Below are 24,259 nucleotides of genomic sequence, written 5' to 3'. Positions count from 1 at the left end.
AATCCAGCACACCCTCGGACGGGACAACACTTTATTTAAACCACAACGGAAAGACAAAACGGACAAAAGGCGGGTTCCGCTCACACCACCACTTCGTTTCCCAAACGGGATATCTCTCGGACGATGAAGTCCATGTCGGAGCGGCTAGGAGGAGGGGTGCAGTGCAGGGGAACTCGGAAAAAGTTGACGTACGACTTGGACCCCAGCGGATGATAGTCGATGATCAAGGATCCCTCCAGCACCATCTTCTTCTTGATGGCCGGCGCCACCTGCCGGAAGAGAAGAAAGTTACCGCCGGCAGGTTACGTGCCAGAGATAAAGACGGATGCCCACCTTGGCCATTTTGCTCCAGAATTCGGGCGAGTCTTCTCGTCCTCGCAGACAGGGGGGAACGAACCAGAAACAGACGTTGGTGCACTCGAACTGAAACGGAACGGAAAGGGCGTGGGTTGGGAAACGGAAACGCGGGCGAGAGGTCTGAGTCACTTACCCGCGGAAGAACCAGTCGAAATCCCTCGGTCTCCCTCAGTCTGTCGGCCAGGTATCTGAAAGGAGACGGATGGAGCGTCTTTATTATTAAAGAAGGAGAAGGACGGGTCGAGCGGGAAAAGGTCGTACTCGGCCATGGCGAAGGCGTTATCCACCAGTTTCTCCATGCCGCGACTTCCTCTTCCCTTCCACACCAGCCACAGCTTGAGCGAGTCCACCTTCCTGCCGCACTGGATGCTCTCGTCGCCCACGTCGTACGTCACGTCGTAGTATTTGTCCGGCTGGAACAGGTACTCGGCCGAGAAGCCGTTGCATCCGTACAGCATCCCCTGCGGTGGCGACCGGGGTTAGCCTCCGGGGCGGGCGGCGGTCCCTTCCGCCCCGGTTACCTACCTTGTGTTTGGAGAGATAGACGCTACACTGCAGGGGCACTCCGGGCATCTTGTGCAGGTCCCAGGTCACCGAGTCCACCCTGTCTCCCGAAGAAGAAATATAGAATTTTCGACCGGGACGAGGGGCGCAAGGAGGCGAGAATGTCTTACCTGTCGATGCCGTCCAGCAGGTGGCGGTGTTTTTCGGAGAAGGCGGCCGCTCCTCCCCAGGCAGCCTTGGAGATAAACGAGAGGCTTAGAAAGAAAGGGCGAGAGGAAAGGGTTGGGGGTGGAGTTTACGTACGTCCACGTGTAGCCACAGTCCGTGTCTCTGACAGACGTCGGCCAGCGGAGACAGGGGGTCGTAGGCTCCCAGCACGGTGGTTCCGGCCGTGGCGCAGACGAAGTAGGGTTTGTTTCCCTGAAAGAGTTGCCACGTTTATTGCAGTTTCGGACAGGTCCGAGTAAAGTAACGGAATAGCACCGACGCCCCCGGGAAACGGAAACAATTGTCGTTTAATTTATGACACTTTAGAAAGCTCGTTCCGGCCCGGAAATTATAATAAAAAGACAGAGGCTTAATTAATAATATAAAAGTTATTATTTGATTTTTTGCGTCGGCCGGGAAAGTTAGGCCACTCGTGGCCGAATTTTACATTATTTATTCTCGGTGGAATCATTAAAATACCGTAAGGATGGGGAGGACAAATGAACCCCTATAAAATAATCGAAATAACGGAAGCCGGGTGCCGGCAAACGAATAAAATACAGCCACGCGTCTCTTAAAATTCGGTGGTAGAAAATGTTCAACGACCCAAATATAAATTTAAATTTGGTAGGCGGTTTGGTTTCGTTATTTGGCTTACGGGCACGGCACTACCCACGTTTTTCCCGTTTACGGGGATTTTAACGCCTTTAGTAGCGCCATTTTTCCCACCGGCGGCGGTGGTGGGTTCGCGTCTGGTCTTTCTATGGGAAACGAAGGAAGTCTTATGTAACGCCTTTGTGGAGAAAAATTTTAATCGGAATCACGAGAGTTTCGGTCTAGCCAGAAGCTTTATCTATCTGGTCTCGACTTTCGTCTATGTAACATTGTCCTCGGGTCTTCAGTAAAATAAAGCCGGTAGGGGGAATTCGTAACAAATATTTAAAACGGAATTAGGAGAAATGTCCGAAAGTAAATAAAAAGCAACGTTTCCCATGGAAAAGATTAAAAATAGTCTCGGCTTCCTCGTAAAATTCTATTACGGCAACCGTCTTTTCTAAAATTTGGACTGGGGTAACGGCGCGGGACCACGTCATCTGGCGGTTATTGGCACGAGACGTATTACCTCATAATTCGCGATAACAACTGCAATTGCTTAATTGCAAAACCAAATAGTTCGTATCGTTAAATTGCCGATTAGCCTAACGACGCGTACGGGGAATTCTTTATCACTAAACGGCCGGTTCCGAAGATTTTTAATTNTACTAAACTGGAAAAAAGAACAAAGTAATTGCAATACGTCGAATCTTTGGACAGGGTTTGCTATTGGTCAGAACGAAATTTACTCGTTCTTTATGAACTGTTTGAAGTTCGTCGCCGGGCTTCAAAGTACAGTCATCGTCCTTGTAACCCAAGGACAATGTTACATGTTTATTGGGTCTGCAGTCCAATAAATTCGTAAAAAGTATTTAAAACGGAATTAGGAGAAATGTTCGAAAGTAAATAAAAAGCAACGTTTCCCATGGAAAAGATTAAAAATAATCTCGGCTTCCTCGTAAAATTCTATTACGGCAACCGTCTTTTCTAAAATTTGGACTGGGGTAACGGCGCGGGACCACGTCATCTGGCGGTTATTGGCACGAGACGTATTACCTCATAATTCGCGATAACAACTGCAATTGCTTAATTGCAAAACCAAATAGTTCGTATCGTTAAATTGCCGATTAGCCTAACGACGCGTACGGGGAATTCTTTATCACTAAACGGCCGGTTCCGAAGATTTTTAATTCTATTTAAGCTGCGACTTAACCCAAATAAAAGCGAAAATTCCGCTTATTTTTCTGCAACGGCGTTGAGCGACTTCGGGCTCGGGGTCCTCCTCGAGTCTCGGAATTGACCCGAACGGAGAATTTTCCACAACCAGCCAGGAAGGAAGTTCGTCCACGACTCGTACCGAAGTGACCCGAGAACCAATTGTAAAGAAATCTCACCTTTCGTTTGGCCTCCAAAATGGCCGCTTCCAGTTCTCCCGGGATCATTCTGCCCAGGGAATCGGTCTTGACTCTGACCACGGTTTCTGTGCCCATCCCCAGGAAGTTCTGACCCTTGACTATGGAGTAGTGACCCTGTCGAAAGGGAAAAAATCGTGGGGAAAAAAGCAGGGGGAAAGAAAGAGACGGCGACTCTTACCTCGTCCGAGACGAAAGTGACCAGAGGAGGGAGGTAGCGAACGCCCTTCTCCTTCACCGAAGGAAACAATTTGTACCGGGCCAGGGCCATCCCGTACATGTTGGCCAGGGATCCTCCTGAAAAAAACGCCCGCGCCCGGCTAAATTATCTCGATCCGGAGGAAGAAACCGAGGCGGGGGGAGGAAAATACCTGGACAGAAGATTCCGTCTCCGGTCTCCCATCCGATGAGTCTTCGCAGGTGGTCGAGCAGGGCGCGTTCCAGCAGAGTGAAGACCGAAGCCACTTCGTAGGTGGTCCTGTCGGGTAAAAGAGTTACTACCGTTGCCCCGCAAACCGGGACTGCGGCCGAGGTACCTACTGGGTGGTGTTGAGAGCTTCGGAGAGCCAGGCGCCGGCCAGTCCGTAGCCGTCCACTCCGTGGTACAGTCGGCTGAGGAAGAGGGGATGGCCTGCGAGAAGAAGACCCGGGTCAGCCGGGATCTGTCCGCACGTTCCACGCGCGCGCGCCTCCACTTACTGGTTTTCAGGCTGTAGCGCACGAAGTCTTCGCAGAATTTCAACAGGCTCTTCCTGTCGGCCGGTTCCTCCTGAACGTCGAAGTCCATGAATTTCTGCCGGAGGAAAGGTAATTAGGGGGGAATTTTTGCCGAAAGAAAGGATCCAATTACCTTTAGTTCCTCGGGCTGTCTGAAGTCGATGACCCGGTGTTTCTCCTTGATGGTGGCCGCGTTTCCGATGATGTCGGAGCGCAGCATCATCTTAGTGACGTCTTCCAAAAATCCGACGTCGTCGGCCTTGGCTGAAACGTACAAAACGCGTCACTTTTGCCCGTTATAACCGGCAAGACGCCATTTTATCGGTACGCGAAAATAGTTTTGTCCAGATTTGTGCCGGATTATCGGAGGTTAAAACCTTCGACAATCCGCACAAAACTAAAATTCGACAGGTTATACGAGTTCCGGAGTCCGTAACGCTGGCTCTCCGCGTAGCGGTTGCCCTATGTGCCACGCACTCGGCGAGAAACGGAAGGCGATTTGCGACGAATTACGGAAATTTGTACAACGGCGGCAAACCTTTCGATTTTAAAATAAAGTTTAAAAATAAAATGTCTGATATTTGCTATTTTTACGTACCTTTTCGAAATTTCCACCCCACGTAAAGACGGGTAAAAATACGACGTGGCGTACGGGTGCCGCGTGTTTCTCGGTGGCCAGGCTAAAATACGCGTTACCCCGGTACTCGAAGCGATTTTACCGTGCACGAGCGGCGACGAAATCGCCCGAAAATCGTGCCAACCGGAGTGTCGTCATAAATTACGGTGACGGCTACCGTATACCGCTAGTTTCTTTACGCATTCTTTTATCGGCTCGAGACGATGCGTTGTGCGAAAATAAGGCGCAAGATTACTTCCCTTCGAAGAAAAGGCAAAGGAACCTTTAGAATTATCGCGTAAAAATCGATGATTCGCGCGCGTTTGTTTTCCGGGGTCTTTAGCGCACCACGCGTCCGTTTTTAACGGGCAATTCCGGAACCTGGGATAATTTCGGCTCCGAGGGAATTAAGAGTTTGGCGGATAAAATAGCCGAAGGCGGGTTTGCGCCCTACCCGCGGCGGCTACCCGGGTTTTGACGGTTTCGTAACCACGAGGTTTTTACGGTCGATTCGCCATTGTTTACAAAAATCGCCGTAGCTATTTACTATTCCGCGTTAAGTAACGCGAGCGGAGAATTTGGAGGAAGGAACCGTTGGTGGTTCCGGTCCGACCAAAGGTGCAACGGGAGGGCAGGAAAACACAAGGTACTGTACTCACTTTTGTTATTTTGACCGTCCATGGGGCGGGAAACGTCGAGTCTCCGGAGGTAACGAGTTTTCTAGATTCCACTTTCTGGCGATATCGTCGGAGTTTGCCGAATCGTCCGTCCGAACAAATAATTCTGAAAAACAACCCGTCGGTCGATCAGTCCGGCACCGGGAACTTCCTCCGCTCCTCTTCTTCTTTTAACGGCGGCTCGGCGCTACTTTCTACGTTCCGACTTCTTCCGGTTCCTATCGAAACCCGTAGAAGTGCGGCCCGGTGCGCGCGGAAAGAAATTAATTTCGCCACGGTAGCGAAATCGCGGCCGTGGCTATAGTCAGTCTGCGGAAATGACTTCCGGTCGGTAAAACGGAATTACGGATGCTCGGCCACGTTATCGGAATATCGTACTGGGAAGTTGGCTGTAGCAGTCGTTAAATACGCGATTCTTTACGGTTAATGCCCGCGACGAAAATTAACGCCGTTAACGGAAAACTCGTCCCGCCATCTGGTGAGAGAAAATAAAATAAAGTTTACGCATTGTCTGGCATTAACCCGAATCAACTTGACGCGTAGACAGATCGTAAATAAGAAACGAGAGAGAGTTTGGTCGGAATGGCGGGCGATTTTTCCCGTCTCCTTTAGTTTATAAACTCGGGACCGACCGACGTACCTCTCGGAAAACGTTTGAAAAGTCGGCCGGACGACGGGAAAAAAATTTCCAACTTAACACGAAAACAAGCGATAACCCGGCGAAGAATCCGCCTCGTGACGAAACGACGAATTTCGGTTCGAAATTCTATTATGTAATTCGGTGCGTAAATACACAACTTTTTGCGACGTGTTTTACGTCATAATTATAAACGCGTAACGTTAGATGGTGTTGGCGCACCCAAGCCGTTACGTCGTAGGTCGGTGGGAAACGGCCGAGGTTGCGCGGCGGCATTAAAAATCAATTAGAGAAGACAAGTAGGGAAGCAAAAGCAATACGTCGATAAACGACGGGTTCCGCAATTTTATAAACTCGTAACGCCTATCCATAAAATTATAACGGACATTTTCGTAACGTAAAATACGTCGACACCCCGCAACCGCGGGACCCGGTCGAGTTTTAAACGCGCAATTACGTGTTTTTTCTGGTTTTCGTGCAGAAAAAGGAGACTCTTTCGGGATGTAGCCAAAAACGGAGATGGACCGTTGGCCAATTTTTCTTTTATAAAGGCTTAAGCCTAAGGGAGGGGTGGAAGTTGGATTTATTTCGTTAAATTTTATACATTGTATTATTGGTAAAGTTGGGAGAGGGAGTAAAAGTACGTTTACTTCTACGGCCCTGGTTCTCAATCTTTTTGAAGTCGGGGAACACTCGGTCTAGTTTACGACGTCGTCGGCATTTGTCGATTACATTCCCATACAAAAATTATTTTACATCGTATCGATTTTTGCAACAATTTTTAATTGTATATTGGATTTTTTTCGCGGAACGCTCGAAGCGGCTTGAAGGAGCACCCGTGTTCCGCCGACCACGGATTGAGAACCAAGGTTCTACGGTATATAAGAGGGGGCGGAATAGGTCGGGCGCCACCGGAAACCATCCGTCTTCCGCGGCAACCGAACGGGGAATTTCCACAACGTCCGTCGCCCTGTCGTCGACTCGACGTCGTTCTGCCACCCTCGGAAGGCAGAACGACGTCGAGCAGGTGCGCGCGGCCGGGAAAAATCCGTGGTCGAGCCGCGTCACTTCCGCCCAGGTAGCGGGCGGCGGCGCAGTTCCGGGCACTCGTCCTAATTAAGTAATCGCGCGGGTGGCGGTCGGGCTACAAATTGCTTCCTTCACCCACGCGAAGCAATCGGACGGGGCGAAAGGTCATTGGAAGCCTTCTTCCTTCGTCCCGTTCCCCCATTTCGGCGGTCGACCTCCTCCCGCCCGGTTGACGGCGAGAGAAACCGTGCGGCCCGACCCGCCCGCCAGGGGGAACCATCGACGGCTAAAATCCCGCGGGAGATACGATTCCGGACGAGAAAAGTAAGACGTTTCCCGGGGTTTCCCTTCCGCAAAGGACCAAAACAAAAAGTCTTTTTTCCGGCGGTCCCGTCCAGCGTCCCGGTTGCCACCCGCGCGGCCGCGGAAGGGAGAGAAGACTTCCGTCTGGACGCGTGGAAGCGGAAAGAGGCGCCCCGTCCCTTCCCTCCTCGGGCGGTGGCGGAGACGGAAGGGGCCGCCGACCCAAAGGCGGAACGACCGGAGAGTATCGAACGGTTACTTACGAGACGAGCGACTCCCGACTCCCGCGCGCACCCCGCGCCTTTTATACCCCGCCCGGACCACGTGCCGGGCAGAGGCGGAGTCCCGATTTTTCCTTTCCCCGCCTCCCGCATCCGGGGAAACTAAACGGTGGCTCCCCTTCTCCGGCATTTTTCCACCCGAGATGTCGTCCGTCTTATCGCCGGGGGGGGGGAGGCCGCGGCCCGCAGCTCCGCGGACGACGCCCGACGCTCTCGGAAAATTCCACAATTATATTCGACAAAAACGGAATTAAAAGAACCGCTTTATTCGTGTTTGGGGCGGGGAGGGAAGGGGGATCAGTCGGGATTCTCCTCCTCCTCTTCTTCGCTCTCCTCTCGGTCTCCTCGGGCTTCCAGTTTGGCCATCAACTCTGTAAATACAAAAGAATCGGGCTTCAGTCTCCGCGGGGAAAGGGTGGACGCCGGTGGGAATCCGTCCCCGGTCTTTCCCGCCCCTTCCACCCACTTCTCTCTTTCGAAACCGGAAGCGGCTTATCCGAAAATCGCGTCAAGACCCGGTGGTTGCGTCCGTCGTCCCGCCCCGCACGTGGCATTTTTCCAAATATTACCGCTATCTTTTCCCGCCGAGTTTGGGTGAAAAACGCCGCGCGCCCTTTACGAAGTTTACCGTAACCACAGACGGGACGGATTTAAACCCGAGGAGGAAGGGCGATCCCTCCGGAACTCCACCGATCGATTCTTTAAAACGGAAGATACGTCAAAGAGCTTCCTTTCTCGCCGACCGGAAGTCCGGTTCCATCGACGTAATTAACTCCCTACCGAGGGTATCGGATCGGTAACCGATTAAATGGCAAAAAATAAACGGTAGGAAATCGGTGGGTTACCTTTGGCCGGGTTGAAAATGCCCATGGTCTGTTTACTGCACACGAAACACCTTTTGGATTTCTTGTAGTGCTGCAACGCGCATTTCTCGCAAAAGTAATGCTTGCACCTGCAAAAAAGCATGGAAACGATTATTAAAACGTAGGTTGGGTTGGGACAGGATAGAAAATCTCCAGCCTTTGTTTTCCCATCACCGGTTTCAATTTTTGGGAGCGTATATCCGGAAAGAAAGTCACCCTTAGGGCGCGACTATGCAGACGCGAGCGAGCGAGAAGAGGCAAGACGCGATAAATATCAAACCCTGTCAGATATGTGCGAGAACCAGAAACTCGCCAGCGATATTTCTCGCTTCTCGCTTGTGCATAGTTTTCCTTTGCGAGAACTATTTCGCTCGCTACTAAATTCGCGTCTGCATAGTCGCACCCTTACGCGTGCCACAGACGGAATGAATAGGGGATTCCCTATCTTAACGCGCGCCCGTTAATAAAGTACTGTATAAGAGTTATAAGCGACGACTGGATATAGATTTATCGTACTTTTCGTCCGAGCAAGTAAATGTAAATAAATTACACCAGTGTACGTAAATAAACCGGGAAAATGTATTAAATTCGAGCAGATAATAATAAAGTATTGTTAAGATTAACGAGGAGATTGCTTTGATTCGCTGACTCCGAAATTAATCCCGTCCACTTTAAACCGAAGAGTGATGCATATTTAATAATGTTTCCCGAAACAGAAGACGACGTTAAAATAATAATAAAATAAATGCAATTGTAGTTTGCAATCTTCCTAAAATCAATGGAAAAGGACCACACAATTGTAAGATTAAAAGCTACATTTGTACAAGCTTTCCCTTATTAATCTACACTTATTCTACTTTACAATCTTCAACTGATTTTTTACAAAATTCGAGTTTGGCTGGAGGATAACCTGGTGTCTCGCATACTTTCCAACCGAAACGCGTCTCCGTCAGTATCCTTAGAGGCCGTCCATAAATGACGTCGGCATTTTTCTGGAAATTTTTACTCTCCCTCCTCTCTTCGGACGTCCGACGAAACTCGACCCTTAAGTCCTTTATCGCCTTACCGAGGAAAGATACAGTAAGAAGAAATGAAACGTACGAGAAATTTTGGAATAAATGTAATCAAATGCGTAAAATGTAATGAAATAAACAGAGTCCACGCCGAAAAGAAGGGGAAGGGTCGAGCTTTCCCCTCCCCCCTCCTTTTCGCAATTTGTGTGTATACGTTCGTGATAAAAGCTCCACGGACGAATCGCAACCGGGCTTAAAAGGCAAAGTAAACACCGTACGGAAAATCCGGCGAGTTGCCTAACTTTCCCGGCAAAAAAGTTAATTTTCAGGGTAGAGATAAGTTTTATAAGAAAAAAAATTTATTATAAATGCTAATAACCAGTACTATCTACGTTAAATCCGACTCGCTCCGGATACGACGCGCGACGTTCCTCGACCTTTAACCTCCGAAATTTAATGGCATCGATCCTCCTAATATCCCAATCTCCGCGAAAAATCTGAGAATTTTCCACAAAGGGCGGGGGAGTAAAGCTCCCGGGGGACGAAGAAAATAGTACGGGGAGCACGAACGTCCGTACAGGCGGAAGAAACCGGCAAATTTCTTTCCCGAGTCCAAAAACGTAAAAATTTCGGGGATGACTTTCGACCGGCGGCCATACTCCCCCCCGTTATATATACAACAGCCGAGGAAGTGAAAATACGCGGATAAGTCGAGTAAAAAATAGAAACGAGGGGCCAAGACCGTTACTAAACTAGAAAAAAGAACAAAGTAATTGCAATACGTCGAATCTTTGGACAGGGTTTGCTATTGGTCAGAACGAAATTTACTCGTTCTTTATGAACTGTTTGAAGTTCGTCGCCGGGCTTCAAAGTACAGTCATCGTCCTTGTAACCCAAACCGCGGACAGATTGCCTCTAATTTGCGAAATAAATTTCCTGCACCTCACCTCCTTAAGACCAACGTATTGGAGGACACGGTAACCTACTTAACGGCGGCGTTTGGATATTTGGTACGAGAGGATTCGCTATTAATTTAACGGGGACGATGGACTTATCGAGATAAACTATTTTGTTTCGCAATACGTCCGTTATCTGAAACCCATAATCTGCTAATCTATTAACTCGATTTTCCGGTCGTCCGCGGCGCGACGAAAGGCAGTTTTGACCTTAAAGCAACGCGCGACGTTATTTCATTTGTAAAAATACGTTAGCGTTTTATACGAATCATCAACGGCATCTTTCTTTTCTAAGCGACTTACAACACAGTAGTGTAAGAATGGTTACGATTTATAGCGCGATGCCGAAAAAACCCACGGAAACGAAAGAATAAATGGAATTTTGACACTTTGCCACCGGAATTACGCAGTAGGCGTTAGTATCTCCACCTCCATTGTTTACGATTCTGGTCCGGTTCGTGCCATTGTCGTCACGGCGATAATTGGCAAAACAGTTTACATTAACCGAAGGATACGATTATGCCGTAAACTGTTAAATGTCGAGTTACGTATGGCCGAAAATGCCGGAGTAGACCTACGACGCCAGTGTTATACGCAACTGTCAAGAGCGTTACTAATCTTTTCGCCCAGTCTCGCGCTAATAAGCAGCGAGCAAAGAGAATTTTGCCCATTTCCCGTGTCCGAAAAATTCGGCGGAGTTATCTTTTAGGAACCGTCGATTACGGACAGATCCCTTTCCTTTACCGACGACAGTTTCGTAACGAACAGCCTATCGCGAATTTACGGTTCGTATTATAAGTACAGATTAGAACCGTGGTATTACTTTGCGCCGTTTTATATATTATATAATAAACTAAAACCAACGGTGTATATACTTCCTTTACAAATATATACAGCCTATATTATGTAAGGTAATCATTTTTACTATGTCTGCATAATCTTTAACTGTACATTGTTTAAACACGGATCACTGTTTACTTCGTATAGGTAGATGCCAACGAATTCTTATAACGATCCTTCGACGATTATAAACCGATTCCTCTACTGTAAACTTTCGATTTATAAGTGATGTGGTTTCGACATTCGTCGAAAGAAGGATGTTTACGTATCGGATAATTACACCTACGCGTAAATGTTTACGCGGAATAAAACGTCGTACGCGATTTTTTTTCTTTCCTCCTCCGATAGGTAAACGAAAAAGACGAGGAATTTGCCACGGAGACCACCGATGCGATAGCGCTTCGATGGTCTCCGTGGCAAATTCCTCGTCTCTTTCGTTCATTATCGGAATTCACTCTTACCATTCAAAACTAGAGATTTTTTGAAATCTCCTCGGACTGCATTAAGCCAAGCGATTTACATTTTTATTTTGACTTTCTTCTAATAACAACCGACGTAACGTTATTCCATTAAAATAATAATAATAAAAGTATTTGCGGGCGAAGACACTCGGAGGCGACGCAATAATTTCACGTGTGTCTTCACGTGTTTCTTCGCGTGTCGAAACACCGCGATAGGCCGAGTGAACTACGATCGTGACGCACCGACCCCGTATGTATTTAACCACTTCAAACCGTCCTTCGATCGCCGATAAAAAAACTAATTTAAACCATCCGATTATCGACGAATTAAAGTTCGTTTCGGGTTACTTAACGTTTCACTTTCTCCTCGTTATAACGTAAAAAGACAAGATTACCGCCGCCGCCTTATTCGCCACAGTAACTAACTCCGTTGTATCGCTACGCCCGGTAGTAGCCATGGAATCGCAGTCACCTTTAACTTGGCGGTTCGACGATCCTTCGATTTTAGCCCAACTTTTAAGCTAGCCTATAATCGCCCGTTATCTCTTTTTTATTATTAAACCATTTTTAATGATAATTTTTTTACAAAGCGATTAAGATATAGAATTTGATCCTTTTCGGGTTCCGTCCATCGATCATAGAATGAAATTCCGTCCGAGCCGTTTAAATTCGTTTGTTTTAAACACATTTCGATGAAAAACCGTCGGATCCTTCGTCCACCCCTACAGTCAAACGATAAAACATTGAAATATTAAAGCGGAAAACACAAAATCTTTCCACTTATTTCTGGGCCACCCTTTAAGGCTGAAGGATTGGGTATAACGCCCCACCCACCCGATACCGTTCCGAAATAATTCGAGTTTAATACCAGACACTACTCGGATTTGAAAAATTATCTGTAACTAGAAACGGTTTCCATTATTAGCAGACTATCTTTGTCTACGCCTGCATTTCTCTCTTCGAAATCTCCCGACAAATCTATTATAAAACAGACGTTCCGAAGATCGTAGCGTAATATCGGGGTTTTCGTTAAGAGCGATACAGCTTTTTTATTATTATTATTCCGGGTTAATTTACGTGCGCGTTCTCTACTGTTTGGCAAAATGACGGCGGAAAGATTTACTATTATGGGATGACATTAAATCCCCCGTTAACTTTTTACTTTAAATATATATAGCAACGAGTTGCCTAACTTTCCCGGCAATAAAGTTAAAATTACGCGTGCCGCCATCTATTACGAGATTATTTTTTAAAACTTTTTATATTATTATTAATTATAAAAATCACAAAGCTTAATTTCGAAGTTACATTAAAAAATTTGTAAGTGCTAACGAGTAAAATCTTCATTAAGTTCGACCTCCTGGAGATACGACACGCTACCCCTTATCTATCTCCCCACCTTTAACCTTGACCTTCGGCCACCAAAATTTAATAGCAACAATGCCCCAAATTCACAAACTTCCCCGCAAAATTTCAGAGATTTTCGATAAAAGGGACGAGTTATAAAGCTCGAAAGAACGAGGAAAAATCGTGCCACCCCGGGCGCACTAACATCCATACATACAGAAAAATCCCCCAAACTTTTCTCGACGTTTCTAGATGCCGCCAGTCCAAAAATGTCAAAATCTGAGAGGATCATTTTCGACCAGTCGCCATACTTTCCTCGTAGGCCAATATAACGGCCGGTAAACCGAAAAGTCTCGCGAAGAGATAAGCCGGATGCACACATGCGGTGCGGCAAGGAAAAGCGGTGACACAAACACATCTTCGCCGCGCGGCAGCACAACCACACAAGCGGCAATCCGCTTACATTTCGGCGCATGCGTTCAGTATTCAAGATGGCGAACGATATCCACGTGTTTACACACTGTCCCTATCCACGTGTTTACAAATTTTGTTTTGTATGACTCGCTTTATTTAGCTAAAAGATTTTGTCGAAGATTTGAATTAGAGATACTTTTTTGGATCGAGAAAGAACTGGTGTACAAAATAGACTTATTCGTGGATCAAGATCTCTCGATAAAGAATACTATTTCGAGTAAGATTCGGTTGTTTTGTTCTTTGAATTAAATTATATATGATTATTTGTGTAGAATTTGTTTTAAATTTGTTATCCTTTCCTCTTTATTCTGATTTTAATTATCTCGGTTAACCGCCTCGAACTTTCCGCCATTAAAACACCACGTGATTGTATTTTCTCACGTGACTACGAGACAAACTGTTATTGGCTGATAGAAACGCGTCTTGGCGGCGTTGCCGCAAAAGATAGAATTCAACCAACTTTTGCGGCACGAGAAAAGCGGCACAAAATCGACTTCTGCGGCGAGAAAAACTGACGTCATTCTGCCGCTTTTCCTTGCCGCGCCGCATGTGTGCATCCGGCTATACGGAGCGATACCTATGGCGATTCCTCCCTCTCGCGCCTGTCGGATAATTTAAAAATCTTCCCTAGACATTTCGATATCGATTTTCTAGAGAGGACATTCTGACATTTCCCGGCCGACACTTTAAATTGGCAATTAATATGTATAAACCGCTGGAAAAGACAGTCGACGGGCGCTCCGACAAAAGTTAAGACACGTCAATCTGTCTATTCCTACCAGTGGCTTTTAAATGGAGGTAATTTAGTAGTGACGTCCATGGGGTGGTGTTTTTTTTTCTTGTTAACAACGGGCCTAATTATACTGTACAGTACATTTTTCTCTTCTGATGCTGTAACTTCATAGAAACAACCCTATTTGTGGTCAGACGAGTAAAATGAGGAAGAGGACACTATAACCATAAATCTCTATTAGAAATATTAGTACAAAGAATTGAAAAGTACCTATATGCTAATTATAATCATCATCATCGCCGTCAAAATAAGTAATTTATATAAAAATAGGCGAAGTTCTCGGTTAGTAATCAGCCAGTGAGGATGATATCTAAATTAAAATACGGACCGTGGAAAAAATCGGTCATTGGTTTACTTTAACTGACAACAAGTGACGCAATTCGTACGAAATTTTCCATTCACACAGCCCGGTAACACGTCATCGCTTCTGTTAAACAACAACAACGGTAATAAAAATGGCGCGTCGTCTAATCATATTACGTTGGTTAAACGGAAAGAACGAATAAAATAAAATGATTTATTTCCGACAAATTCGCGAATAAGCGGGTAGAGTTTTGGTGACGTCGGAAAAAGTTCCATCGTTAGGAGTTCAATTAGAGTGGCACCGGCGAAAAGTGCAGTTACACGGACCAGTGATTTCCTGTATCCTGTCCGATCAAAGCCCGGTGTCTAATAATAGCACTCGGAGGCCGGCGCTCGAGATAACTAACACAAGCTTCTTTGTGACGTTAATCCTTTTCCTTCTACGTCACCATCAATGTTAAATTGATTAGGGAAGCATTCTTGATGAATATAGCATTGATACGCCGGCGTTAATTTGCAGTGACCCCAGTCCATTGGACGATAGAAAATAGCCGGTCGTCGGTCGCCCGTATTCGTTCTAAATTATCGTTCGCTAGGGTGTAATTTGGCGCCCTTAATAACGGCCAATTATTATTATTTTTTATTTGCTTTGTTTATTAGATAATTAGCAATTTATTTAATTTACGTTTCGGGGCGCGTCGATTCCGATAACAATAAGCGGCGCGTACCGTAACGGATCCCTTCGTTAGGCCTACATATAGGAACGACGGAGTAATAAGGTCTATGTAAAACTGGATTTAGCTGTCTTCTCGACCAACGATATTGGCCAAGTGTGATGAAAACGTATTGAAATAATAATAAACTGGTTACTGGACCCATTTCTACGGCCTAATATACAAAGTATCCCGACTCTCTCTGACGTATCTCCTATATTCTGGCAAATTCTACAGCGTAACGCGGATAAATCGATATTTTACTTATAGGCAAGGCTACATTTAGTATAAAAAGGCTTCTCCTTATAACTGGAGATAAATTCGACAAGTAAAATAAATTTTTCCACGAAAAAAAGCATTGGTTTCTCCAAGACGATAACAATTTGCATCGTTCGATTTACACAGAAAAGTAACGACGCCAGACGAAACAATGCCACGAAGAATTAAAAATCAAATATAAAAATAGCGAGGTTGCGGCAGAAGTTTTCGTCTCTAAAACGTGAACGACGAACGTCGAGCGCCGCCATCCTGCCTAGAAGTTTGGCAATGGCGTTTGGAACGTCATCGGAATTATGCTCGACTCTATTAACACTTAATAACATTCGTATGAGTTGTGCATAAATTTATCTTATAAGAATTGATAAAATAATGTCAAACATCGTCACAATGCCGGGCTGCAATTTTTTTTATCATATTTTTAATTTTAATTTAAAATATACGCTCTCCACCTCAAATTAGTAGTGTCTGGCCTCCATACTTCATACTTTTCCTTTAACAAAACGTTCGTGCCAGTCGTCTAACAACTTTCCGGGGGGATTTTTGCATTAAAACGACGTGATTTCCGGTTGGCACCGGAAGTTCGTATACAGTTAATCGGGCCTCTTGCCCCCAATCTTTCCAAATCTGTTCTCGACTTTCATCTAACTCCGTTCTCGAGATTACGAAAAGACGGAAGTGGGAATTTATAGTACTAAACCCACTCCTTAAAAATCATTAGCGTTTTGTTTTAAGGATGATGCCATGACAGTGAAATGACACAAAACGATAAGATATCCCAGAATGATAATCTAATATCTACAGCCAGGCAAATGTTCGAGGAACAAAGGAGTGATTTTACTGAACGAATTCTATGGAAAATCTAAGGACCGTATTCAAATTTTATGGAAGAAAAACCGTGTAACAATAATTAATGATAGCTCCAATAACATCTGAATGATAATTTATTATGGTGAAGCAATTAATTCTAAGTGATGTTTTCCTATTCAAAAGTGAAATGCCACCCTTAACTATTAGTATACTGCAGGACTGCTTTCGATTTCTGCTGTTACAAATAATACAATGTTGTGAATAATTTGCAGCCAATCGTTATCTCTGGGAGAAATCTTCCCTCTCCAAGACACAATACAACCGGGCAATATCAATTTTAGGCCACTTATATTCCTAGAAATATGAAAAGAGGGATGCCAGAATAGAACAAAGGAAAGTTTTAGAAAACACATTGCAATATTTTTCTAGAAATTCCCAGTATCTATTATATTCTTATGAAAGAAAAGGCATACAAATAAAATATACCATTGTCAAAACAAATAGGAAAGCTTTGGAGATAGCACAAAATGACGTATAAATGATAATGATGTAGAAATGTGAAATTTACAAACAGTACTCCACTGTACTGCCAGGTTATTGTAACACAAATTATCGGAATTGAACTGTATCTAATCTTGTTACATATTTAATTTTGTTTACTTGTGATATGAATATACAAAAATGTAACTTGTACAAACACACTTTAAAACGAATACTATATTATATTTAAATTAATGTAGCCGTCACTTGTTTTTGTCCGGTTATACATAATTTATACATTATAATTATACATTGTCTTGATAAAAATTATTTTATAAGTATAAAATACATTTTTATTAAGTCAATGTAGGGTTATACGTTGAGTTTACACACTTTACAGTTCTGGTCTGTAATATACACAGGGTGGCCCAAAAGACAGTTAACGTTTATATTTTAATTCTTTCCAGAATAGATACCGGTCACTTTATTGGAAGTAACTGAACGACAAACAATAGGTGCCAAATGTGCTAATCATCCTTAGAAATCTTAAAATACATCTCTGTTAACCAACTTTTGGACCATCCCGTATTTACAACCTATTCAGTTTTCAAACAGACTACTGACAAATTATTTATATTGGAAAATAATTTATTGTCCAATTAAAAATTTAGCTTCAATTAATTAAAAATGAAATAACTAATTTTTGTAGTCTAAATTGTCATTAACCTTAGTGTTTAGATCAAAACCAGAATGTTTCCTCAATTATTACAAGCTTATTTCATTATTAGTTTGACTTTTGATCCTTTCAAAAGGAAGTCATGCAAATATCATCAAAAGTAAATATAACAATCTTACTAAAAATAAATATTACCATATCATTTTGGACCGTGTTATATCTATCTGTTAGAGTCTGCAGGCCACTCCGAAAAATCCAGACTCAAATTATTCTTGATTAAATACTTAAATATCATCGAATAAGATATAACGTTTAAAAATTACAACTTTAGATTCAAAAAACAAATTAATAATAATCATCACAGCATATAAAAATTAATTCATTATTTTCTTGGCCAAGTTTAATTTAAAGCAACCGAGTTTTATCTATTTCCAGATTCAAATATATTGTTTCCTGAACGGCAGAAGAAACTAAGGGATCTTTACAAACCCGGGCATTTAACCATAAATGGCATTTTGATCGCCGATGTAAATGCTAGCCGTCCCGTTGAAAAATATTCAAATACTGTATATAATTTATGAGCACTCCAATACTTTTTCGGTTGAATAATAGCCAAATGATAAGCATAATAAAGAGCAAGAAGCTTTTTTGGATATTGTCGCCAATTTATTATAAGAGTATGATGATGATGATGATGATGTGTGGAAGCACAATAATTGATAGCAGCAAAATCAAAACAAACAGTGCTATATAATTGATCTTCTTGACATTGTAAACCATATAAAACATTCACTCAAATTCATAAAATTATATGAAACTGGAATCATAGATAAATTTTAAATTATGATTAAACTCGTCAGAGTTTTTAACATCTTATAACAAACAGCATCTTTATATCAAATTAAGTTTCAGTGACAACTGCATGTACAGAATGATCAGATTAAGTCAATAAAATGTCCAATGGTCCAAAACATATCGACATTGCAATAACCGGTCCTGTCCAAGCTCTTCGTAACCTCTGGTTATTATGGTTAAGCACGGTTATGAAATAATTACAACTATTGTGCCCATTTTGAACTTTTATTTCTAAAAATCTAATGAATTCAAGTTAGACCTTACAAATAACATTTTTTGCAGCCTGCGGATTAAACCTAGCTCTGCAAATGGGGTATGTTTATATCAAACTACTGTAGTTAAAACTATGTCCTCTGAGAACGGCAGTCACTGGAGTTAATAATAAGCAGAGTGTAATTAGCCTAAACTTTACAAACTAATTACAATTTGATCGCGGATTGATTTCATCTAGTAATTTCTCTTTGACTGTAAATATATATTTTGAAAATAAATCAACTTAATTTTCAATCACATGCTTAATTAATATTGTCATTGCAAGTAACATAATGCAAGAGGTTACCCGGTAACTGCAAAGCATATCCATTGTAGTAGAAGAAAATATTTATAAAACCATCTTACATAAAGAATCTAAACTAGATTTTATAAAAGCAATAACAAGCTGACAATATTAAAACAACTGAAAGTAAATTTCAAAGCAAATTTGATTTTAAAAAAATGCACAGATGCATAAATGATGACTATTTTCATAAAAATTGCAAAAATCTTTTAAAACCATTATAAAATTTTATAAAACTTTGATGAATATAAATATGAATTTCGAACATGACAATCATGAACAAAATGAACGGATGTAAAATGCTGACTATTTTCATAAAAATTGCAAAAGTCTTTTAAAACTATTATAAAATTTTATAAAACTTTGATGAATATAAATATGAATTTCGAACATGACAATCATGTACATAAAAGAATGAATATGATAAAAGGATTATACAAATGGCAAGTTCTAAAATATTAACTTAAATGCAGATATGATCTGCATTTTTTACAGATTTGTTTTATTTCAAAATCAGTAATGGTAATCAATTCCTTGACAGCCAAAATGAATAATCTCCATCAAAGAGCTAGTATATGTTGGGAATAGCAATCAGGTCTAATGTAATCAAAGCATTCAATCATGAAACAATGCTATTGCTAGTGCAAAAATATATTAATTTTCAAAAATTATTATTACAGAATTAATTTTTGTTTTTACAGTTATTCTATGTGTAACATGAAATATTGTTCAAATCAAGTGTATACATATTTTTTCAATAACTGACATGTCGTCATAACCATGCGTGGTTGTGGTTACTAAAAGCTATGAGCTTCATGATTATGGTTACAGTAATTTGCAACCATTTAAAATTCTACATCATAACAACAATGATAACGAGAAACAAAAAAAGAAAAAAATGAAAACAAAAAAGAAGACTGTGAATTATTTACTGTAGTGAATTGCTCAATTGAATTTTCTATTATTTTAATTTTAATTTTCTTCGATTTACAATGTTTCTATTATGTGCACTCAATGTAAATACATCAATAACAAATTAATATATTAATCAGATTTGTATTTTCCTATATCCAATCTTTCAAACTTAAAATAATTTTTAATAATTTTCATTCATTACAAGTTCATTACATTTTTTCCAGTCATCCAATTAAGTTTTGTGTGTTTTCCACCAGAGGTGCCTCTATGTTAGTACTATTTCAAAAAATCATATATATATTCAATGATTATCAATGACTTTCTATTACTTTATATTAATAAATTAAGAGTTTACTTTTATTTTCATAATGTATTACTAACCATAATATACAGAAAGTCTTATGGCTATATTCCATCACAAAATCAGATTCACGTGATCGACTCATGTCGTAAAATTAAATTTTCTTAATTTGAGGAGCTGGGAAATTCAAAATAATTTACATAGAATAAATTGCACACTCTGTGAGAGGAAGAAATCACTTATTGCATGCTATTTTCAGTCCAGCAAAGACCCTTTCAAGGTCATTACATTTCTTCCCATCCCTCCATGAAACTTATTTAGAAGCAACAGAGTTTTAGTGGGAAAGTGGATCATTCTCAATAACATTTTTGAAAATCCAACTTTAACTCTATGGCAATATTTTGTATGCTTTTGAAATTCTACAGGTTATTTGAAGATGAAAATTTGCAGTTAAGAAAAGACATATCACAAATCATCAATCTGTCAAGATTGGCAAGATTATTATATCCACATACTGTATGTGGCCAGCAGCAAAAAACCCTCTATCCAACAAACTTTTAATTTTTAGATTAGCATTTATAGTTTATGAGATATAAGTGCAACAAATCTTGCCATTCTTTTGGTCACTCCAGTTTCCATAGAACCCCCTATATCGAACTGAATTTAAAGACGTATTCAGGTCAAAACTGAGTGAGAGTTACAGACAGATTACAGGTATAACTTATGTGGATTCCCTGACTTTCAATCTGATCTGTATGGATCCTGTATATTGCAAATTCATAAAATTATAATAAAAGCAATCTTTTTGAAAGAATGTACTAATTACATTGTTTGAAATACATCTNATGAATATAAATATGATAAAATTATTAAGTTCAAAAAATTATTAACTTAAATGCAGATTTAATCTGTATTATTTTTAACTTCAGAAATAATCAACGTAATCAATTCCGTGATCATCAAAGTGAATAATCTCCATCAAAGTGTATGTTGGCTGAGGCAATTGGGTGTAATGTAAACAAAGCTTTCAATCGTGAAGCTATTACTATCCCAAAAATGTGCTAATTTTCTAAAATTATTATTACAGAACTAATTTTTGTTTTAGTTATTTCACATGATATAAAATGTTCACATCAAGAGCATGCATATTCTCAATAACTGACATAATCATTGTAATCTCAAGCACTTATGATTACCAAAAATCACAAGCTCCACATTTACAGCCTGGTTACTGTTTCAGAAATTTCTAACTGTTTTAACTCTAACGTTGAATGAAGACAAAAACATGTTTCACGTTATGAACATATAAAATCTATTTAAAATTAGTATACTTTTAATCTATTTTACAAAATAATTTATTGGAAAAGTAATGTTTTGGACCAATTTAATCTGGCATTAGTTCAAGTATAACAGTCAAAAGATATGGGTCTTGATAACTGTGTTTTTTGTCATTTTTCAAAAATTTAGTGGTAGGTTTGGCTATATGACTGATAGCTATATTATAATGGAGATCTACTCTTTAAAGGCTCTGTTGATAAAGAGACAGTGTTTCTTTTTTAAATACAGGCTTTAAAACATTTTGGAAATATGTAGAATTGATTTTAACATTCTTCACTTTTCTTAACTTTAATTTTCCATTGTACAAAATACTTGTAATGATCATAAATCCCAAACTAAAACTTTCTTTGGATTCTCGGAACCAAGTTTGGAATTCTCTCTCTTCTTTGTTGATAGTAAATCACTCTTTATTTCATTAATCATTTAAGTAGAATTATGATTTATCAATAATCACAATATATTTCAATCTCTCTCTGGCTAAATGATCCAAGACAAAGCAATTTATATTGTGTTCTGCAACTAGGAAAATGGCAGTGAATGATGTTTTTTGGATGTTTTAAGATTTAAATCTTTGTTTATTTTCTTGTTTACAGTTGATACAGAGAGATTTATAGACATTGCAAACTCTTCTTTGAGTTGGCAGATTTTCTTTTAAGACTGTAGATCTTACTTTTGAAATTGTTGAAGATGAATATGCCTTCTTTGAATATCTGTTTGTTGTTCTTCTGGTTGAAGCAATGCATTTTTTTTTTCTATTATTAATAATATTGCTTATTTTGCACCTAGAAATGTTAATTCCATAGATTTTGTATTTTTCTAACAACAGACTAAGAATATTTCTCTTCTGGAAGAGAGACCAACCTTCAATCCAAAGTTTAAGTGCTCCATTTTGAAAGCACACCACTATTTTCACTTCTTTTTATAACCTGTTGCAACATATATATAATCTTTTGAATTATTATTTTTTCAAAATTGCTGTAAAAATGTGTAAACACCCTTTGGATATTATATCTCCTAATAACTATAAAGTTAGCATAAAATGCTAAGGTTCATTAATTTAGCAGGTTATATTTGATTTTTAAAACATCCAAACTTTTAAAATGGAACTGCTTATTACTTCTGAAATATTTTCCAAAATCTAATTTTTATTGAATTGCCAAATTTCGATACTTGTTAAGAACAAGAAAGCCATTTCATTACTGCTAAAATATTTCTATGTTTTATGTATAGTAAAACGCCAATATCAACATATATGATATAATTTTCAAGAAAAATTGTATATAAGAAGAAACTTTTACAAATACTTCTGCAATTCAAGCAAATTATCAGTATGTAGTCAAATATCCACTTGACAATATTGTACTAGAAAATAATCATGGATACCTTATAACAAAACATTATTATTAGAATTGTACTAATTTACAATTTATTTATTAAGTTTTTGCTGTATATATTATTCCCCTTACTATTAGAGAAATAATTATCATAGTAATTTCACAGAAGTTACAATACTTGAATCTATCAAAATACGTGAATCTATCAAAATTTTCAATTTAAAAATTAATGACAGACTTTAGAAATGCATTGCATTTAGAGAAACAAAATACAAAATTATTATAATCATACCATAAATTCATATGACAATTTATATTACTGCAATTATTTGTGACATTTAAATAAAATCTTTTATCATATTAAATCAATTGAAAACAACCATAAATCTGAATAATTATTTTTGTAGTATCAAGTTGTGAGGAAGTAATAATTGGAGAAAGTTAATAAACAAGTATGATCTAATTTATTTCAAAATAAAATTTCAAAAAAATAAAAGCAAAAACCCTAAAAACGTGCTAAAATCAGAAATACTTTTCTGCCGAAATTTTTTAAAACTAACATCATCCAAAATAAAACACTACTGCGTAAATGACATTAAAAATTAGTGTGTAAATCACTAATAATGATCTGATTTTATTATTGATTTTAATAGTTAAGATGTCAACCTACCCACAGGAGAGCTAGAATGAATCCATATGAATCAAAAACCCAAGAAAATTTTCAGGGAGTTGTCAAGCCCTGTCCCTCACCCTATTGCTAAACCCACAATAGACTTTCTTTCTTAGTGCTCTTTAGTATTAACAGAGTAAGCCTAACTCTTTCCTCTAATACTCTAATCAAATTTTAAAATTTTTATATTTTACAAATTTCAAAATATTCTTACTTTGTCACCACAGGATTTTTATACGAATGACGACAAATGAAACATTTAAAAGGAAACTCGTCGTCGTCAGAATCGATTTCGTATCGACTAGTATCTTCTTCTCCATATGTATTATTTGCCATTTCCATCTCGAGTTGCCAACCATGTTTATAATCCGAACGATCGTGCATGAACTTGCAACTATCTGTAAATTCAAGTCTATACTTAGGCACAAAGATAATTGCTTATTCATCTAATTAAATTTCAAACAATTTATATTTCTCAACAATTTTTAAATAACATCAATCATTTAAAAAACAATTACCTCCAAATCCACAAAATCCCGTTTCTTTATAATCTTTACATATATCGGGTTGGTAATCCCATCTCACGGTGGCTCGGAGATTTTCGGGAGCTCTTATTGGCCCTTTTCTGATCAGGAAAATATAAACTATTATTTTTTTCCTTAAGCAAAGTTATTTATAAGTATTTAATGCTTAACCAGACTATTATACTAAATATTAAAAACTTAAATAGAAAAATTAAAGTTTAATGAATACTAAAAACTTAATACTAATATTTATATTAACATACAAATTAAGAATACAGTCATCTCGCGTTAATAAAAATCACTAGGGAACAGTAGTTGGGTTTGCTTTGTCGAAAATTCATATTAACGATTTTTGGGGTCAAGGTTGTATAATTTAGTGAATTAAGACTTAATAGGAAATTGAAATCTTTAAATTGTAATATTCTGA

The 24,259-nt window shown here is 40.0% G+C and overlaps 2 protein-coding genes across 2 annotated transcripts; both read right to left on the bottom strand.

Moving 5' to 3' along the window:
• Positions 1-17: 17 nt before the first annotated feature.
• Positions 18-6,725, bottom strand: LOC111620541 (cysteine sulfinic acid decarboxylase-like). Its single transcript, XM_023362473.1, has 14 exons — positions 5,067-6,725; positions 3,925-4,055; positions 3,774-3,867; positions 3,615-3,705; positions 3,446-3,552; positions 3,256-3,371; positions 3,057-3,191; positions 1,165-1,281; positions 1,032-1,096; positions 883-961; positions 619-818; positions 491-545; positions 334-423; positions 18-269 (listed from the first exon to the last, which is right to left on the bottom strand). The coding sequence occupies exons 1-14, from the start codon at positions 5,086-5,088 to the stop codon at positions 81-83; spliced, it is 1,491 nt and encodes a 496-aa protein (XP_023218241.1). The 5' UTR covers positions 5,089-6,725; the 3' UTR covers positions 18-80.
• An 859-nt stretch (positions 6,726-7,584) lies between these two features.
• On the bottom strand, positions 7,585-24,114 carry LOC111620527 (RING finger protein 113A-like). Its single transcript, XM_023362454.1, has 5 exons — positions 24,096-24,114; positions 23,827-23,952; positions 23,523-23,706; positions 8,180-8,286; positions 7,585-7,705 (listed from the first exon to the last, which is right to left on the bottom strand). Exons 1-5 carry the CDS (start codon positions 24,112-24,114, stop codon positions 7,632-7,634), a joined length of 510 nt encoding a protein of 169 aa, XP_023218222.1. The 3' UTR covers positions 7,585-7,631.
• Between the last annotated feature and the right edge of the window lie 145 nt (positions 24,115-24,259).

This window comes from Centruroides sculpturatus, unplaced genomic scaffold (genome assembly GCF_000671375.1).
Source record: "Centruroides sculpturatus isolate CEXI.00-Female unplaced genomic scaffold, Cexi_2.0 scaffold244, whole genome shotgun sequence".
Taxonomy (NCBI): domain Eukaryota; kingdom Metazoa; phylum Arthropoda; class Arachnida; order Scorpiones; family Buthidae; genus Centruroides; species Centruroides sculpturatus.
The sequence above is the reverse complement of the archived record's forward strand: the minus strand, read 5'-3'. Positions and strand labels throughout refer to the sequence as shown.

Coding starts and splice junctions, on each gene's coding strand:
- LOC111620541 (XM_023362473.1), bottom strand. CDS start 5,088: ATGGACGGTCAAAATAACAAAA. Junction 3,372..3,445: donor AGACGGAATCTTCTGTCCAG/GTATTTTCCTCC, acceptor CGTTTTTTTCAG/GAGGATCCCTGGCCAACATG. Junction 962..1,031: donor CTGCTGGACGGCATCGACAG/GTAAGACATTCT, acceptor TTCGGGAGACAG/GGTGGACTCGGTGACCTGGG.
- LOC111620527 (XM_023362454.1), bottom strand. Junction 23,707..23,826: donor GGGATTTTGTGGATTTGGAG/GTAATTGTTTTT, acceptor TTGAATTTACAG/ATAGTTGCAAGTTCATGCAC. Junction 7,706..8,179: donor CATTTTCAACCCGGCCAAAG/GTAACCCACCGA, acceptor TTGTATTTACAG/AGTTGATGGCCAAACTGGAA.